The sequence below is a fragment of the Fukomys damarensis genome, unplaced genomic scaffold (genome assembly GCF_012274545.1).
Source record: "Fukomys damarensis isolate Sample0158 unplaced genomic scaffold, DMR_v1.0_HiC HiC_scaffold_28, whole genome shotgun sequence".
NCBI lineage: Eukaryota > Metazoa > Chordata > Mammalia > Rodentia > Bathyergidae > Fukomys > Fukomys damarensis.
Window position 1 is genome coordinate 6,586,287 of NW_022900940.1, and position 20,150 is coordinate 6,606,436.

General features: G+C 43.4%; 1 protein-coding gene across 8 annotated transcripts in view; it reads right to left on the reverse strand.

Moving 5' to 3' along the window:
• Window positions 1–20,150, reverse strand: part of Shq1 (SHQ1, H/ACA ribonucleoprotein assembly factor) — a 242,902-nt gene that overhangs the window by 147,202 nt on the left and 75,550 nt on the right. The window contains exon 11 of one of the 8 annotated variants that reach the window (XM_010629968.1): window positions 2,140–3,480. The exons of the other annotated variants lie outside the window; for them this stretch is intronic. Within the exon in view, the coding sequence (XP_010628270.1) occupies window positions 2,877–3,480 (604 nt within the window). The 3' untranslated portion in view covers window positions 2,140–2,876. Of the gene's footprint in view, window positions 1–2,139; window positions 3,481–20,150 lie in introns of those variants that run through there. 8 annotated transcript variants of the gene reach the window in all.

Below are 20,150 nucleotides of genomic sequence, written 5' to 3' on the forward strand. Positions count from 1 at the left end.
AAAAAAAAAAAAAAAAAAAAAAAAGACAGCACCTTCGGATGTGTTTTGGGTTACAGGTGGAATGCAGAATGGTGTTCTTAGCTCACCTAAGACAAAGACTGGGTAATGTGATATAAAGCTTTCAGCCCCCCAGGAACAGAGAGGGTAAAGAGAAGGTGAAAAAAATGCCCTAGCCATGGAGTCTCATGTGCAGAAGCTCACTCCCATTGTGTTCAATGCTCCTGAGAGCTGTTTCAAAGCCCTTGGCTTTGAGGATATCCGGGAAGGATCACATTTGCTCATTCTTTGAGAAAGGGAATTTTTGTAAGAGAAGTTGTGCTCAAATAGATTCTGTCAAGACTCCTTAGAACAGAAATTGACGAAAGGAAGAAATTTTCCATGGCTTTAAACTGTTAGACAAGAGTGAATTTGCTCAACTTGCTCGATTTAGTAGAGGTAAATGACTGGAGTGACGGAGAATGCTTTTTCAGACTGGCTGCAGGTAATGTATTACTGAGGAGAAATGCATTTTCAATGGTCATAGAAATTTCAAAGTTCTCCAGGGAGCCCGAACAAAGTCTTGAACACGTTGTGACCAAGCTGTTACAGTGTTCAGGAGTTAATGTGCATGGCAAATGGCATCGTCACCCCAACGGTCATGTTAATACAAACTGGAATTTATACGAGAAATACAAATCCTTGCAGTCTTTCTAAGCCCCAAGTAAAAGGGATTATACCATTTCTTGGAATAAAAGTGCTGCTGAGATTAATGCAGATCAGATTTCATCTCATTTCCTCCCCAAAGCAAATTGGTTTGTCTCATGTGTTCATTCATTCACCACACATTATGGAGTGCTGAGAATATGTCACTGATGATTCAATGGTAATGAGATGACACAGCCCCACCTCCCAGGAGCTCACATTCAGGTGGGGAAATGCACTTCCAGTCAAGATGAAGGAACAAGGGGTAGATTTGCTCTCCGGCCTGGCACGACTCAAATGGAAAAACATAACTGATACACGAAACAGTGGTTTTCAAGATACTTAACATCCAGAGATGGAAGACTCATGCCAAGATACAGGAGAAACAATCCAGGCAGAACCAGTTAACTCTGGAGTCTGAGACAGAGCTGGGGGCTTGGGGAGACCAAGGCAGCTATGTCTGCAGGACAAGAGAGGTTGCTGAGAGCAGAGCTGCCCAAGGAGCCCTGGATATCTGAGCTTAGGGAAGAAATTGTCATCTTCTGGGATTAGAGGGACAGCACTCAGCACCTGCCTTAGTTACTGTTTTTGTTGCTGGGACAAAATACCAACATCCAAAGTGAAAGGAGGCAAGTTTTATTTCGGCTCAGTCTGAGGAGGTTTCAGATCACAGTTGGCTGGTTCAAAGGCAGGGTAGCACAGAAGGGGAAAGGAGAAAGATTTCATGGCAGGCAGAAGACAAGAATCTACAAAGCAGCAAAGAAGCAGAAGCAGCAGAGGTCTTCTGCCACTTTACGTTCTACCCAGGCTGTAAGCCACTCACACCCAGGGAAGGGCATCCTTAATCCCAGCATCACACACTCTAGAACCAGCCACTGCTGAAGCTCCCCATCTATGACCGCATGCAGCTCTGGGGGACATCTAGATATGAGTCACAACAACGCTCACACAAAATACTATTCCATCACCAGACTAGAAAAATTCATCAATCCTGGGGCTTGGGTGGAACACTCAGAATTAACACTGATTAACAATGTTCCCTAAACTTGCTTAGACCTGCATAAGGACCCACAAGGATCAAACAAGTTCAAGGACTTAGCTGCACCCCAAAATAAGGATAAAGAATATCTATTTCTGAACAAGACCGAATTCAGGGTTTTAAAGACTACTAGGCATGCAAAGAAGCAGGAAAACTGGATTCCTAAGGAGGATTCGCACCCTGACTTTATAAAGACTGACTACGCCGAGTGACAACATGCAGGAAATAACTGGAACACTCACCCACGGCTGGTGGGATATAACACGGTACAGCTATGAGGGAAACCAGTTCTGCAGCTTTTCAAAATGTTACGTACATATATAAAACCTACCATACGGCCCAGCCGTTCCACTTGCAAATATTTACCTTAGGGAAGTGAAAGCATACATCCACACCAAGACTTGTACACAAATGTTCCCAACAGCTTTATTTGTAACAGTTGTAAGCTGGAAATGACACAAATGCCCACCAGTGGGTGAATGGACAAATATATTCAATGAAATAGTACTCAGCGATGAAAACAATCCCTCTATACACAATCTACATGGATCAACTTCAAAGTATTTATAGAAGGAAGTAATCCTGACCAAAAGAATACAGACTGCACGGCTCAATTTATAGAAAACCCTGGGAAATGTAAACTACTGTATGGTGACAGAAAGAGGCTCAGTGGTTCTGTGGGGGTGCAGGCGGGTGGCATCTGGCCCAGTGGAAGGGGAGGCTAACAAAGGCCACAGAGGCATCTGGGGACAGGAGAAGCTCACTTCCCTGGCTGTGGTGGTAGCCTCACCTGCTGTAGTCCTAGGTCAATACTTATCATATTATATGCTTCAAGTGTGAGCACTCCCTACACATCAAGACATCCCAGTAAACCTAACATTAACATACTAATGAGGCCATATGAATCTCTATAGTCCAGAGATTCCAGAAGAACTGCTGTTTTCACCTTTAAGTATCAGTTGCACTTGGTAAAAGTAAATTAGAACTTTATTTTTCAAGTTACAAGGAAACCAAAAGGTATAAACACCACGAGATATAAACTGTAATACAATGTTACATATACAAAGAAAAAGCAGCAAGAAACTAAGTTCTAACTCAGCAGATAAAACCACAGCCAATCTAATTCCCTACCACGAACAAAACCACGCTGAGTCACTCACTGGGCACCTGTCGCCTCGTCACTGTCCCGCACACTGCTGCGGCCCCCGGCACTGGCGTCCTCAGGCTGCGACACCTGAAGTGTAGTCCTCAGCTGCTCCCCAAGCTCCTCTATCAGCGGCCCATGGGTGCCAGGAGCCCCGACCAGGGCCCAAGGCCGTGTCTGGCAGGCAGTGTGCACGCAGGCCACACCCTCACCGACAAGCAGGGCAGTGCTGGTATGGACAAAGGGGCCTTGCAGAGAAGTGGCAGGTGCAGACAGGCTCCCCCTGAGCTCCTCCTGCTCTGAGGCCGGGTCTTCAGGGCCCGATGATGATGATGATGATGATGATGATGATGATGAGGCGCTGGCCGGTCCCGACTCTGATTCCGATCCCGATCCTGATTCTGACTCCAACTCCGACTCCGACCCCTCCGAGTCACTTGACTCAGGACTACAGCCAAGAGTCTGTGTGGACGCAGAACAGGCCGCTTTCCTGCCAGTTTCTTCCTTCTGTACAAGAAGGGCTGCTGCTTCCAGCTCTTCTAGCTCTAACCCCAGCTGGGCCTTGGTGAGGGAGGCTTCTTTTAAGGCTTTAGCAAGACTGCTCAATTTTTCAGACCTTGAAAATTATTTTAAGAATATTAATGCTATTCATTAATGAGCCTGAGAGCAACAGGGTAGAGAATTTAAAAAAACAAACAAACAAACTGAATTTGTACTTCAAATGGTACAGCAGGATAAATTCCCCCCTGTATATGAATGACTATTAAAGCATGATGGGCAAACTACCTAGAAGATTCTCTTTATGATCTAAGCATGAGGAAAGCCTATCTATGGCTCAAAATACAGAAGCTGCAAAAGAACAGTTTGATAAATTCAACAAAATAAAAATCAACAGCTTCTGATGGTAAAAAGAAAACCATCACAAGTTACGTCAAAAGGCCAATACAAAACTGGCAAAAACATTTACAATTCATATCACAGGCCATGGTTTAATTCCCCTAACAGAATTCCTAGAAATGGATGTAACAATTTAACAGAAAAACGAGCAAATGATACAAGCAGATAACTGTCACAAAAGAAAATACAAATGATGTATTTTAAATACATGATGTTCAACTTCAAATAAGAGAAATACAGGGCCAGGCATGGTGCTGCCTGCCTGTAATTCTAGTACTCAGGAGCATGAGGCAAGAGGATGGCCATGAGTTCAAGGCCATCCTGGACTACATAGTGAGAGCCTTCTCAAAAACAAACAAACAACAAAAATAAAATAAAGAGAGAGAAGTACATATTAAAATCATTGGGATATATTTTTATTCATGATTTATATACATATAAACACTTGATAACATTCTGTTTAGAAGGCTATGAGGGGAAAGGTCCTTTCATATGCTGTTGGAGGGAGATTAAATCACACCAACCCCATAAAAAAGAACTTGGTAATACCTTTTCGAATGGAAAATGTGCCCAGCACATGCATGTGTGGAAATTAAACACACGTAGCATATATGCTATATCGCATGGGTCGGAGGTTACTTACTGCGACACTGTTTCTAGTACCCCCAATTGGGAGACCACCAAAGGCCCCCAACAGGACATTGGCTGAGTAAGTCATGCCAAGTACCTACAAAAGAAGGCCTTCAGCAGGGACTGAAGCTTTCCATGGGCCAGTCCAGAGCACCTGTTAACAAAGGCACACCATGTGTACCTGCTACTTCCCTAATAGCATATTGAAAAACAGGACAGAAACAGAAGCATATATGCCTTTCTGATACATATATTTATCTGTTATGGCTTGTATCTGGACCCACTCCCCAGAGCCTCATGCACTCAACACTGGGCTTTTCAGAGCTGGCTGCTACTAAATTAGCCCACTGATTGGTTTAGCATTACTGTGGGTGTTGGATAATGGGAAGGCCCACCTTGGCTGGGGGTGCACCATCAATAGGTTTATAGCCTGGATGCAATAAAGGGGGAAAAGGAAGGGAGGCTTACTGCTCCCTGCCTGCTTTCCCATGTACTGTTTCCCCTCTGCCGTGCTACCTTGCACTGGAGCCAGCTAATGACTATCGATTGAAGCCCCTACAAGCCCCCTCTACTTGTGGGTGTCAGGAATTTTGTCTCAGCAACAAGAAAGATGACTAAGACATACCAATAAATGCTGGGAAGTGACAGAAAACAGTAACTTATGTGGGTGGGGGTAGACCGAGAAAGACAGCACATGACAGAGAAGATTTCTTATTGCACATTGTTGGGTTTGTTACTGGGAATTGAACCAGGGACTGAACCTGGGTTCTGCACTGAGCTACATCCCCAGCCTATTAATTAATTAATTAATTTATTTATTTGGAGGCAGGGCCTCAATATGTAGCTAAGTTGCTGCACTTCAACTTGCAATCCTCCTGTCTCAGCCTCCCAGAGTCCTGGGATTACAGGTGTGTGCCACCAAGCCTCGCTGTATATTGTTTTCTACCTAGACCTATGTGAATGTAATGCCTGCCCACTATGTGAACATGTACAAATAAGAAAAAAAAAAACCAAACAAACAAAGGAAGTACCAGAGAACACCATGGACTGCTTCTTTAAAATCAGCAAACCATTTTGTATTATTTCAGAGGACTTTTTTCTCTAACTTATCTGCTAAATTTGTAGTAACACAGTAGACCAGTAAACTTTTTCATTGACTGGGATGCATTTAGTTGTTTTTGTTCTAAAAGAACCAATCTAATGCAGACTGCAATTCTCCAAAGACTGCCCTTTCACTATTCTAAAGAGGAAAACCTGATGTGACAAATGAAAGACACAACAGTTAGTGAAAATATAAACGTGCTGACAAGGTTTCATGTCTCCCTAACTCCAAAAGTTAAATGATTGTACACAACATGCATAGGCTTTGAGTGGAAATGGCTAAGGGTGTGTTCACAAGATAAATTCACTTGGTAGCTTAACTAGAGAGGAAAAATTTGAATTACTTTTGTGAATATTGGGCTGGTGGTGTGGCTTAGTGACAGACAGCTTATTTAGCATGTGCGAGGCCCTAGTTCAATACTCAGCAACACTCTCTCTCTCATTTCTGTGCTTCACATTTTTTTGAGACAGGGTCTCACTGTGTAGTTGAGACTGACCTGGAACTCAGTATGTAGCCCAGGCTGGTCTCGAACTCACAGCCATCCTGCTGCCTCAGCCTCCCGAGTGAGGGCAGGGATTACAGGTGTGCACCACCACGCCCGGCTTCTTTCTCTCATTTCTGTTGAAATTACTGATTTAGATTCTTCAATTCTCACGTAAGAAATATCTGGATTTCATTACTGTCTATTACACAAATGTTATATTGTGTGTCTTTTCTAATGGCACGACTGTAGAATGTCAAAGGTCCTCATCTACAATCCCAGCTCCTTTCAGTGCCAATTGAAATGGGCAGGAAAAGCACCACTGATGAACCATGTAACCCGGACTGGAACTTATGCCTGTAAGCAGCCTATGTGAATGTTGAGCTTTCAGGATAGTTTCTCACCTTCAGCATTACATTATGTTGAGAAGTAACCTGCTTATGTAAGATATTTTTCTTAGTCCATGTTTGCATAATGAGTACATTCATCACGGAGAGCTGGTACATGAAACTCACGTTAAAAGAAAAGATCTGTATGCTAAGTTTTGGTCCTTCACCAAGCCAATTCATTTCTCTTCTTCATACCCCACTTTTGCTAGCTCAGGCTGGCTGGTTTCCTGATTAACAGTGAAGTTCTGACAGAGACTCTTCCCTTACAGAAGCAGCATTCTGAACTCTTCCAGCTAAGGCAAAAAGTGATTAAAATTTCACACTAGCATTGGTATGGAATATGACCAAAGAGTCTAAGGAACAAAAGCAAGGTTTGTTGTTATTCAATTATTTTAAATAGATACATCTTAGCAAAAAATGAAATTATTCCTTTGGGGAAAAACAATGAATCCATGATGGGGTAGCCATTTTGTTCTCCAATCACTTGTACAACTGGAATTGGTTTTCATCTGCTACTCCCTAAAAAGTCTAGAATCTGCCTCTGTAATGGTGTTACCACTTCAGAAAGCAGCTCATTTAAAGTAGCCAGTGGGTTTTCTGTTATATTTAAAACAGACCTGGTAGTCAAATGGCATTAGTAGATAACTAGGCACTCCTCTCTGATAAACTAAAAAACACACACGTTGAGTTACTAGTCATAATTATAGTATATATTTTTATATTTAAGTGATGAATACCTCATCTGTTAAGAATATTTTTTTACAGTGAAGAGATTCAGTACAGTATTTAAGAGACCTGATAATCAAACCATACTTATATTTTAATAATTATGCCCCAAATAAGTTTTCCTTAGAAAGTTACTGAAATGTGATCCTAACATGCAAGTTTTTTAAAAGGAAGTTTTTAGTTTTTTTCATGTTTGTGAAATGATATACTATTTGGAGGACTATTTTTTAAAAAAAATCAAAGTGCTGACAAGTTATAGTAACTATAACTCATGTGAAAGAGTAACAGTCACAGCTGAAAATACATCCCTTGACCATGGCTAGGCTGGATTAAAATTTCCTCTTTTTTGCATTTGGTGACTGACTTTGGGGAGGGGAGGGGAGAGGAATCCATAGCCTCACGAAACAGCCAAAAAGTGCAAAAGGCTCCGAAATGTAGAGGGAAAAAATACCAGGTATAAATGGAAAGCATATATCCTGTTTCTTGCTGTAGTTTGTCTTAAACTATCAATCAACTTTTCACCACTTCCTGCAATAGCAGGTCTACTATAAATCTCACAGTAAATGACTAGGTTTCACTTCCTCTGCCCAAGCATGACACACTTAGACTAGAGCCAGCAACCGATAATGTAGGAATCGCATATTTTCACACTGAATGATAGTTTGCTGGCTAATTAGTTTGGCCAGGACACTATGCTTTTCACAGGATTCTCAACCGCTCTGTGTCCCACACAATCTCAGGTTCTGTCTAAGGCCAAACAGTAATTCTTTGTAAATGGCACTGATGATAATGACATGCTATTATTCCTGTCTACTGAAACCTCAGGGTCTTCTACCCCAAATACATTTTTATTGCCAGATCTGAAAGTAATGCATTGGCTTTAAGGAAAAGTTGCTAGTGAAATTCCCTCCCCTGCCCCTACTTTGTAATAGGGATGGAACCCAGAGACAATTGAGCATTGAGCTATATCCCCAGCCCTTTCGATTTTTATTTGGATACTGAGTTTTGCTAGGTTGCCCAGGCTGGTCCTAAACTTGAGATCCATCTGCCTCGGCTTCTCTGGTATCTGTGATTACAGGTGAGCACCATTATGCCCAGATAAAATTCCTATCTTGAATCTAAGAGAGTTGCCATGAAAAAGAAATACCAACCGCTGAACAGATTAACACAGAATTCTCGAATACTCTATACAGTGAAGGTATTTCACATCAGATATTAACAGAAATATTCAATCCCACTGAATAAGACACTAGTAATTTAATACAGAAAAGACTGATTTATTTAAGCCATCTTCAGTTTGGGCCATGAAATAACTGCTCTTCTTATCCAATTTCCAAGGGACTTTGTGCAAAAAAATTCTAGTCCATGGATCAGTAGTTCTCCGAGAATACCGTAATTTAGTTTCCCAGAGTCCCCACAATCTACCACAACTGGTGGCTTCAAATAACAGCAGTGGTTTCTTTCACAGTTCTACAGGCTGTAGGAGTAGACAAGTACAGCAGAGCTGATTCCATCCCAGGGGAGACCCTGCTCCATGCTTTCCTCCCAGCTTCTGGTGTTGACAGAAGTCCTCCATGTTCCCTGGCTTGTGGACACTTTGCTCCATCTCTGCCCCCATCATCGTAGGTGACAACCCTACATCTGTGACCCACAGACCATCTTCCCTCTGTGTGTCTGGTATTTAGCACAAGGATGTTGGTTGTGTTGGTTTAAGGGTCTGCCCTACCCCAGCATGGCCTCATCTTAGCTGACTCTATCTGTAATAAACCTATTTCCAGTAAGGTCACATTCTCAGGTTCTGGGAAGGACAAGAATTCGGAGGGGACTCTCCCCAACAACACAGTAACAAAGCTTCTAGTGGAAACAAATGAATAGTGGAGATGCTCATATACGGAGCAGAATAACAACTTAAACAGTGAATCAAAATGTAATTATAAGTAGAGATGAAAGATTAAGACTTCACCTTGAAACAGATTAGAAAACTAAAGTGATAAACAATTTAACACTAACAATATTCAGATTAAACTGTAGCTACATACCAATTCTAAAGATAAAGAATGAAACAAATATTTTATTAACAATGGTTCTATCAAATCTAACACAGCACCATCTGACATGCATCACTTCACACGGGTCTTCGTGTAGCAGATTTACAGAGTCATTTTTACAGAAAATAATCAAGGGTATCATCGATTTTCTCAAGGGCTTCTTAACATATGATACTCAGATCAATCTTTTGATACTTAGAAGAAGGAGTTTCCACTTACATTATTCTTATTATAGTTTTCTTCTTCAATTGTTAACTAATCTCATGCTTTCGGCCTCCTGGTCAAGCACAGCTTCTGGCTCATTCCCACCACCTCTGTGACATCCTTAATCTTTTGCAACTTGCAATCTATACTGCACAATATAAGGACCAACGAAAGGCCAAACAACACGAATAGGGCAAGACGGGCAGGGGAGACGCTAGGAGGGAAACAATATACTGGAATGGGGGTTCACTTATTTAGTGGCTGGCTCATTAGTGTGCATGTCTGTTTTGCCTGTCACTGCTTCCCTTTAACTTTTTTTTTTTTTTTTGGTACAGGGGATCGAACTCAAGACCTTGCACTTGCGAGGCAGGCATGGTGCCACTGACCTAAATCCCCAGACCCTCACTTTAACTTTCTACTTGCAGAAACTCAAATGGTGACTATGTGGGAGCAGGAGCCCCTTATGACACAGACAAGCGCCACAATGCATGAGGCAGACCCACAGAAAGTGTACTCTTGCACAGAAATTCTCTCTTGATCCTGCCATTTACAGAAGAAGATGCATGATGGCTGCTCTGAGACAGCTTAGAGTCTGTGTGACCTGGAGGGGAAGAGCAGCCCCGGGCAGGAAGCCCCTGGTTCCAGAGTCAAGGGGCCTTTTCTCTCCCCTGCCCTCTTTCCGATGCCTACCAGAGCTGCTGGTATGAAAGTAATCTCAAATACTCAAGGTTTGCGCAAGTCAAAATCTCAGTGCTACTTAATTCCTGTGGATGGGCCCATATGACTGTGATGTCACAAGCTCAGGAAAGCCATGAGATGGTGACAGCACCAGAAAACAATCAGTATTCAAACCATGCTTTAAGGACATGCTAGTGAGTGTTTCCCAAAAGCCCTTGGTTGAAAATAACTTTTATCCTCTTGAGATGTGATTAATATGTTTTAACCACAAAGCAGAGCTACATAACATTAAGCATGTTAACAAATGCTCTCAGAAGGACAATTCTGCTGCTGACTTTCTTCAAGTGTAATCAGTATGTATCGAATTAATATATATTAAGGAATAAAAAATAAAGGAATAAAATCTTTAAATGCCTGTAAGTGACAGAGTCAAATTATTATGGCAAACTGCTATCATAAAAACCCAAACACACCCTGACTGTTTCATAACAAAAGCAGAAAGGTCCTCAGGAGCGTGCACTGCCCGCGGCAGTTTGCAGTGTCACTCAGCAAGCACAGCGGCTCTGGGCACCCTCAGCAAGTGGGGGAGCAGTGGTTGCTTTATCACGGAAAACCACCCTGAAGGCCTGGCCCTTCTAATCTTTACTTTCTATATATTAATATGTTTACAAACTCAAGGTTTTCTCCCAGTTCAAAATTATATAGAGTCACATTCATTCCAATCTTCAAATATTAAGTAGCTGGGCCTCAGGTTTAAAAAGCCCGGCGCCAGAGGGTACAGCAGAGCAGGGCAAACACAGCTGAGCTAAGGTCAAGGAGGCAGCTCTGGCTCCAGTGGTGCCTCATGAAAACTGTACATACACACGTATGCACACACCCACTGTACACATTAATGCACACACAACCACACACCCAGTTTTACTGCAAAATAAATGACTGCTAAAAAACCCGCTGTGACAATGCTAATAATTACTGAGGTGGTTGCCGGAGTAAGTGAATGAAGGTTGATCCATCTAGCCAGAGAATATCATTTGTCTCTTCACGGACCTCCACGCGAGAAGTAAAAGGCAAGAGTGACACACAGGTTAAGAAAGGTGCGGTGCTCATACAAACTGTTCAAAACAAATGCAATCTATCTCATCTTTGAGACAATTTTGCATTCACCCTAGACCAAATCAAATTCCACAAGGGGAAATGAGGGTCTCATGAATTTGCCACATTTCCCTCTACTCCGCCACACTCCAGCTCAACTGCTTTCCTGAAGTGTGCTTCACTGTGATCTCAAAAGCTGGCATGTGGGGCCGATTTAAAATCTCCTGGATCACATGACTCATAAGGTCTCCTTTTCCATGCTGGTAAATCTGTAATCTACCCAGCATGATGGAGTTTATCTGCGGCTGCTTCTCACCTCTATTTTCACTGTTTCTACAATTGTTATTTTTCTCTTACCCTCACTTTTAATTATGTCATTTTGTTTTACACACACACGCCCAGGGAAATGGTTAAATAATACCTGATAAAAAGGAGGGGCTGACTTATGAGTGAACCCTAATAGCTGGTTAAGTAAGACAACAACAAAAACATTTTGTGAAGTAGGAAAGGGGATAGGAACCCTGAGAACTAAAAATGTACGGCAGTGATGGCGAAACTTTTAGAGCTTTCCATGATACAAAGAGCCTGCTGCAGCACACAGGCCATATGTTCACCACCAGTGGTCTAAGGCCAAGAAGAAGCTCTTCAATTCACTTTTTCCTCTGTAACGATTCCATGAAGCATGATACTTAGGTCTGTCAGGCTTGGACAATCCTGAAAACACTTCCACGCTTCACCTACGTGAAGAGGGCAAGCAGTTATTCAATGATGGCCATGTGGCTTCAATTAAACTGAATGGAGGCTGCCCCACAAGATGTAGAAGGTGCAGGAGAAAGGTACTATGTGCTTAACCACATCCCCCGCAGAGGTATGCTGGTGTTCTAATCCTGGAACGGCCAAATGTGACTGTATGTGGCAACAGTCCTTGCAGAGATATCAAGTATAAGATGAGAGGATAAAGGATCAGAGTGGGCCCTGATGATTTTACAGAGTTCTTTGGGCCTTACTGGAGTGGGCAGCTGGCAGAGATTCCTAACGACTCAGCTTTAACGAGCAAGAGGAAAGTGCTCAGAAACTATGCCCACCTATCATCTAGCCAGTATTGAATATCCGCGTATCCCCGTGTACCCACTATGCAGCAACGTTTCTAGCTGTGTTCCTCCAGGTCAATTCGTCAGAACATTTTTTTACGGTTCCCTAAAGAGATCTCTAAGAATTGATTCTCAGAGTCCCGATGCTGCAAAAGTAATGCTCAATGAAGCCACACACAAAGGAGTACATACTACATTTATTATCTTTACTACACAGTGTCTCTCTCTCTGAGGCTCAACTTTTAACTGGGGTGCTGGTATCACATGGCGTTTCACTTTAAGAGAACTCATTACCTGTATACTTATAATCTGAGCACACTCCAATAGCAATGAACTTAAAACCCCATGTGTCCTGGAAAAGAAGTTTCAAGCTCCTGCAGGAGACAATCTCTGAAAAAGGGGGTGGAGCCAGAGGGAGGAGAATCTTAAGGATGAGTGGGATCACAGTCAGCCCCTCTCAGCAAGCCATCAGGATTTCTAAAACTATGTCCCTCATGCCAAACTTATTTTTAAAAGGCAAGGAATGTTCCAGCAAACATAACAAGAATATTAAACTCTGCCTAGAGAAAGCTCCATTAGCCTTCTCTTTCATTGCATAGATGTGAAAGGGTTTCCTCTGTACCAGCACACAACTCAGTGCTGCTGAGGCTATTCCTGAGTCAGTCAGCTCTCCATCACTGTGGCAAAGTACATGAGAGTAATAATTTAAAGGAGGAAGAGTTTATTCTGGCTCATGGTTCTAGAGGTTACAGGCCATGGTCGGCAGATTCCACAGATTTTAGACTTGTGGCAAAGAAGCAGCCCTATGGCAGAGGATGACAGAAGGAAAAATACTTGCCTTATAGCAGCCAGGAAGGAGGAAGAAGGACAAGACAGACCCTTCCAGGTTACACCTCAGTGACTGCCCCCCCACCACAGGGTTTTGCTCCGCAATTCAGGTTGGCTTTAATAGGCTCAGGCTGACCTCAAATTCTCGGCAATCCTCTTGCCTCAGCCTCCTAAGTGCTGGCATTACGGGCACAAGCCTTCACACCCAGCTCTGTTATTTTTAATTCTGTTCCTTCCCTCTAATAGTTCTTATCTAACAAAAATCTAAAAAGGAGCTACTAGGCATCTTTATGCCACCTGTATGACTATTTAAAGTGAGCAACTTTATCTCATTTGTGTACTATAAAGTAAAGCTTACTTTCTCAAAATAGGTCTCTTTTTATTAAAGAATGGCATAAGAGTTTGTAAGATTCCCATTCTCCAAGTACAAATGCAATTAAAATGTGCACAATTACAAAAGAAAATCTGTCGCTCTCTAGGACCAAAAAAGACTACATTAACTTTCCAGGTGCTATGTGCATAGCTACTGTTGTGGCTGCAAGGACCTCAGCTGCTTGAGTTTGTTTTGCTTTGATTCTTTTATTATTAGTTCTTTAACAGAAGAGCAAGTTTTACTAATGTATCTCTGTGAAACAACTGTTGATTTAGACATTAGAGTCAGAATCTTTTTAAATAAAATCTGAAATTCAAGGGATCACTTTATCTAGTAAATCTTACCCACCCACTTATTGCCACATGCATATATAGATGTAATAGTCTCAAAGTACATCTTTCTTATATATACCGTGAGGCATTAAGATTAATGAAATCGTCCACTTTCATTTTTCAAGCTTCCTCTACATAGCCAGAGAAACTGTTCTTAGCACTCTCCGCGCCTACCCTGGGGCTCTCTCTCTTCCCCATGCTGTCTCCTCAGGAGCTATGCCATTAGATTATATCACTTATTTTTACTCTCATCAACCAGAGGCTATACCACTTATGCCTCCAGCTTATTCCCTTCTGGACCCTCAATTCCCTGAAATATAATTTCTACAGAAAATCTCTCAGTCTTCCTATTGGCCAGCCATTCCTCCTCTGAATCCCCTGCATCTGAGGCAGGGTCCCAGTCTGGGCCGGGCTGAGTTTCCCAAGTCTGGCTTCTTTTGTTTGTTTCCTTTATAGAAAGGGGGTCATTCAGTACATACATCTCACGACTCAACACTAGAGCAGCATTCTGGATATTTCAAAGGCTGGAAGCACAATTAGTCACCCCAAGATTGTAAAGACCCTCATGTCACCAAACAAGTTCATTCCAGTCAGGCTTGCTGCCGGGTGCTCTGCAAATACTTCTGTCTTCAGAGCTTCCTGGATTTCAGAGGTTGTAGACTGGACTTGGAAGCAACCAGAAGGAGCTGCAGCTTTTTAGCTCACAGATCCAAGGTCCAAGGCCAGTTTTTTGGTAAATAAATATGAACCATCAACCACACCCTAGGTTTGGAGGGTGTAACGATGAATATCAGGCACAATCTCTGATGCGAAAGACTACATAACCTACACAAGAGGTGGGCAAGGGACCAGGACATCACAGCACAGGGGGCACAGAAAAGCATGAGGAGTAGGAGGCCTCAGCCCAGGTTCTTCTCACCTACAGTCATGGAATGAAAACCATTCTGCAACATACCATGAAGATAAGGAGGCCATCAAAGTCCTAATTTTTCTCAGGCCAACTATTCCAAGGGTGGGATTTATTGTTATATTTCAATTATCCAATCCTTTTAAGGGAAAGAACAGCTTTATTTATTTGTTTGTTTGCCCAGATTGTGCTGGTCTTTAAATTGCCTATAAGGCAAAGTCAGCCATGTTATTCACAGATTCTTCGTGAATGCCTACTTGATAAAATTGGTTTGTAACCCTCAGGTCAGCATCACAGTACCTCTGTGGCCACTCGAAGGCCTACACAGAATGGTGACAAGTGACCTCCCCATGCCAGTGTTCCCAGCTGAGGTCACTGTGCCCTGTGCATACAATGGGCAGAGGAGGGAGACTAACTACCCTGCCATCTTGTAAATGAACCCATTTTTCCATTTTTATGGGCTTTTCTCCAAGTCTTCGTTGTAAGCAGGCAAAGGAACCTGGAAACCCAGGTGGCTGGGCTCTGGTTCAGGCTGGACTGAGCCCAGCTGGTAATACCTGGACCAGCAACAGCACCATCCTGGAACATGCCAAAAACAGAATTGGAGGCTGAATATCAAGATTCCTAGGTAATTCCCCTGCACAAGGACACTTGAGTGGTGCTAATCCAGATAGTTGTGACTGGTGCAGCAATCCTTACGATCTTCCACATTTTGACTCTCTGTATTGTGAACTCTCAGATCTGACGAAACATCTGAGAGATGGGAGTGGTGTGAGGGCCCCCTAACCACCTGGGTCAACTGTTGAGAAGGACACTGACTGTGACTTCACGTCTTCTGGAAAGGGCAGCTTGACTCTGCCACACACCCCTTACACTGGAGCCTGAGTGTGATCTTCCACCCCACACTCGCTCATCACTCCGGGCTTGAGGTAAAGGATGTAGGAGCCCTGCTCGCATCATCATGGTTCCTTGGCTCTTAGGTTCTCTCCTCAGGCTCTCCTTCCAGACTAGACTGATCCCGAAGCCCAGTCTCAGGCACCGATCTCACAACTCTGACCTTACAAGGCTGGGGATTCTGCCCATTAGCTGCCTTCTGCAAAATCTTCAAGTTTCACAGGGCCACTCCCGAGGCCTGGCACAGACCTGTCCTGACCTCTTTCCTGCTCACTCTGATACCACCAACTGCCTGCTTCCCATTGCTTCCTCAGCTCTTTCCCTGCCCTGGCTGCCCATGAACTACCAGCACCTCCAGATCTCACAGAAACAGTACAGCAGGCCTGCATTTCTTGCTCATGTACTCAGTAAATATTGACAAAGTACAATGTGCCTGGGCACTGAATAAAACACCCAAGAATCCCGTACCAGGAAGCTTGTGCTGTTACATAAAAGGACAATACAAGAAAGGAAGTGAAATATAGAGTGCAACAGATGGGATACGTACCACAGCACAGAGAGCTGCAGAGGTACTCGGGAAGCACTTCAGATAGAGGGCGTCTCACTTTCTGTGGGTGTGTAGGGAAGGCCTCACCGAAAGGCAGCAGTTAGCACAATATTCATGGAATGGCCTAAATTATGAGACCAAACTTATTCCTGCTTTTAGCTATTTCATTTCTTTCTGACTCCAAGCTCTGCTCTAGTAACCACAGCATCTGGCACATCCACGGCACGTCTCTGTATCTGGTCCTGAAAACCATCCTCCAACAGCTACAGGAAGTCTCCAGATCAGGGATCCACACCTACACCAACTACTGCTCATATCTATCTAACTCTGCAGGCCAAGTTCATAGTCCATCATTGATGCTTGAGCCTGTGACCCGCCTGCACCGCCCCCCACACATGGAACATAACAACAGGTCACCTTGTTTCTTGAATGGAAGTCACAGAGGCTTCATAAGTGGCAAGAGCAAATTTTGTCAGAATTTTAAATTATTTTACATTATAAATATAAACAAGATAAAACTATTTGAGGGCTCAGGAATGTATCATTCTATATAACCTAAGAAACTGATACTAAAAGATCTTACATAAAAGCTTCATGCTCAGCCACCAAAAGCAAAGAGTAACGATTTCAGCACATCCAGTCCTGTCATACAGGTCTGCCTGGGGCACAGAAGGTACAAGCTATCTTGTAAAGACCTAGTGAGCCACTTCGCACAAGCTGATAAAGTCCTAGCTTGGGAGAAACCCCCACAGGTAACTGAATCCAGGTTTGTCTGGTAGAGCTTTACATGATGACGGAAATATTACATATCTGTGCTGTCCAAGATGGTGGCCACGTGCACATATGGCTAATGTACACTTGATGTGTTGCCATTGTAAATTTTATTTACCTTTAATTAATTAAAATGAAAACAGCCACATGTGACTATGAATACCAAATCAGACTACACAGAGCTAATCTAAAGCCCTACTTTTCTTTTTTTGATAAAGATAAGCCCATGGAACACAGACGAGGCTACAGGGTAGCCACAATTCTAAAGTACTAACACTCCCCCTTTTGGCATCACATTTGAGGGTTTTCAAATTGCTTTCATATGCATGAGTCTGTCTGATTCTTTCATCAGAAGCACAGGTATGACTTTCTGTGTTCATGGTGCTCAGAGACAACTACCTGCCCAATACTTGAAAGTCCTCCTGGCAGCCCTAGACACTATGCTGTCAGAAGCAGTGACGTCATCTGGGTGGGCAACAAGGTCATGAGCAACATAAAAGTTAATCAAGCTGGGTGAGCTGGTACACGCCTGCAATCCCAGTTACTAAGGAGCTGAGACAGGAAGATCACAATTTTGAAGCCAGCCTGGGCAACTTAGTGGGAGCCTGTCTCCAAAACTGGGTTGACCAAGGTGCTGGAAGATGATGAAAATACTTGCTGGCAGAACCACAAAAGACTCTGTCTTCTGTGGAGCCAGGCTTTGACAAAACATTTATGAAAACTAAGTCTAGGATGGTTTTAGCAGGTTGGGAGCTACAATTTATCTTCCCCATTATTTCACTCTAGTGATCATGACCCTTGAAGATTAGGACTCCATTAGTTTGTGGGACATGTCTTTAAAATCTTGTGTTCTTGTTGTATTCAAGACTTATAGGGAAAAGATCTTCTAAAATTACAACTGAAGAGCTGCCAACACGTCTTAATCAGATCAAAATTACTATCTACAAAAATTACCGACTACTAAAAATAAGAATAAATTAGTGGCTCACAGATATTACTTTACTAAATATAGGAAACAGTACAAATTGAATCGCCACTCAGATGGTGGTTAGAACCAAATCTGTTGGCTTCTGAGGATTTCATGTTCCTACAAGGACTGGGTACAAAAAGCCTAATTATGATCTGACTTAGCAAGGGTATCAAAATGCTTCCCTGCATGGGATGAGAGATAAAGAGCGTTTTCTCTTTTCATTCTCAGGGATTCTGGTGGTGGGGGGGGCAGTTCTTGGGGCCACCTCAATTCACAGAGGCAAATCCAAGCTCTAAACATGGAGTAGTTTACAAAAAGCAGGGATCACTGTGGGCAGGGAGCACAGAGCTTGGCTTTGATCATAGCTGCAGGCCCCACCTGCTTAAAAAGGCAGCAGCGAAGACACAGTCCTTCCTTGCCTTGCTCAAAAACACATGAAATCAGCAGAGATAAGCTGACAGGGAAAACATTACACAAACTGCTGACCCTGCTGCAGGCAGGGAAGGGCTGCCTCAGCTCTGCTTTGATTTTCTAAAGCCTGAGCCTGAGGGAGAGGCAGTTTGACTTTCTTCTTGCCTAGTGCTCCTGATGGCAAGGTGCAGTCAGACAGGGCCCGGAGGGATACCAGTGCAGAAGAAAGGGAAATAAATACATAAATAAGCAAAACATGAACACAGGCTAAACGAAGCAGAGAGCTGCCATCAGCAGCCAGGAAAAAAGATCAGAGCCCTAGTCAAAGGCAACTAGGTTTTACAGGTTTTTGCTAAAACATCCAGGGCTTGGAGCTATGGCTGTGATCTCTGTCACATCGCTGTCCTGCCATATGATGTAAGCATGTACCACAATCCTCACTCCTTCAAGCTCTATTCTTACTGTGTAGTGTGTGTGTCCCAAGAAGACAACAGGGCTGCTGCCCACATCTGTGATGGGCAAATGTGTGTGTGTCCCAAGAAGACAACAGGGCTGCTGCCCACATCTGTGATGGGCAATGCATGAAGAGCAGCTTTTCCTTGATGTAAACACACAGGTTGTTCTCTGCCATGTTAAGCAGCACATGTGCTGACCAATGATCATCCACAGTGTACCTGAGAACCTGGTTCAACATAGGCCACCAGGCTGACTGGTCCATGCCTGTTTTCTCCTAAGCTCTCTGGAACCCCGATGCAGTCTCCAAAATTCATCCCACTGTGATGTGGTCACTGCTGTCATCCAGGTACCACTTGTATGGAGTGCCCAGGCTTTGCTGGTCATGTGTTAGGGTCTCATCATCCAGCAGCATACAAGAAAAACACAGCTCCTGCTTGTACGGGGCTTGTAGTTTGGCAGGAAAAAGTGTAAGCGCCTCTGATCCAGTATCAGCACTATTTCCATTAGCAAGGCCACAAGCTCTGTGGCCCACAAAAGCTGGACAGATGGAGTACAGAGGGCAGGTGGGGGCCTGCGACAGACTGGAGAGCACTTGTCCCACAAAGTGGTGACAGCTGGCCCTAGCTCCAGCCAATTGTGACCATGTGGGGGTGTGGGCCCAGCAACTGCCAGAACTTCCTTAGTTTCGAGAGCAGCTATAGATCCAGACTTTCACATAGTCTTCCAATTTTTAAGTGTTGACAACCAATTTAAAGTTTTTAAAAACTCACTGAGTGACAAATGCGACCCAAGGGTCACTAGCTTGCAACTTTTATATTTAAGGCTTAGTTCTATCTCCCCAGTTTCCTAACGTATTCAATCTACCCCAACACATGCACCAGAGCTGCATAACCACCTCAGCACTGCTCCTGTACCCAGTGTGTAACTGGCTCAAGTTGCATCCCCACCAAGTTCATCTCCCCCTTTCTTCCCGTGCCTGGTCAGGTCTCAACCACCTTTAGTGCCCTGATCAAGACTGCACTCCACTAAGTCCTGCAGGCCGGCCTGAGTTCCTCTTCTCTGAATCATCATCTTTCTTATAACCAAGTATCCTTGGCAACGGGGTGGAGGTGCACTCAGAAGTTCCCTTTTGATGCCCTCTGTGTATCTTGTCTTGTCTCCCCAGTCTGAATGTTCAGTAATAGATACTGCATTGTACTCTCTGCTAACAGAACAGGTAGCATTTAATGGGAGTTGCGTGCTCTGGAAGAGGACACAGGACTGACTATAGCAAGGCAGTTAAGCGCTTACATTCTGACGTCAAACAGGCCTAGGTTAGTTCATCACCCTGTACCTCATTTCCCTATTTGTAATCTGGGGCTATAACAAAAAGGGGACATAGCTCAGATTGATATGCAACCTGTGAGATGCAGAGAAGTAATGTGTACAAAGCACTCAGCATAATGCCTGGCATGTAGTA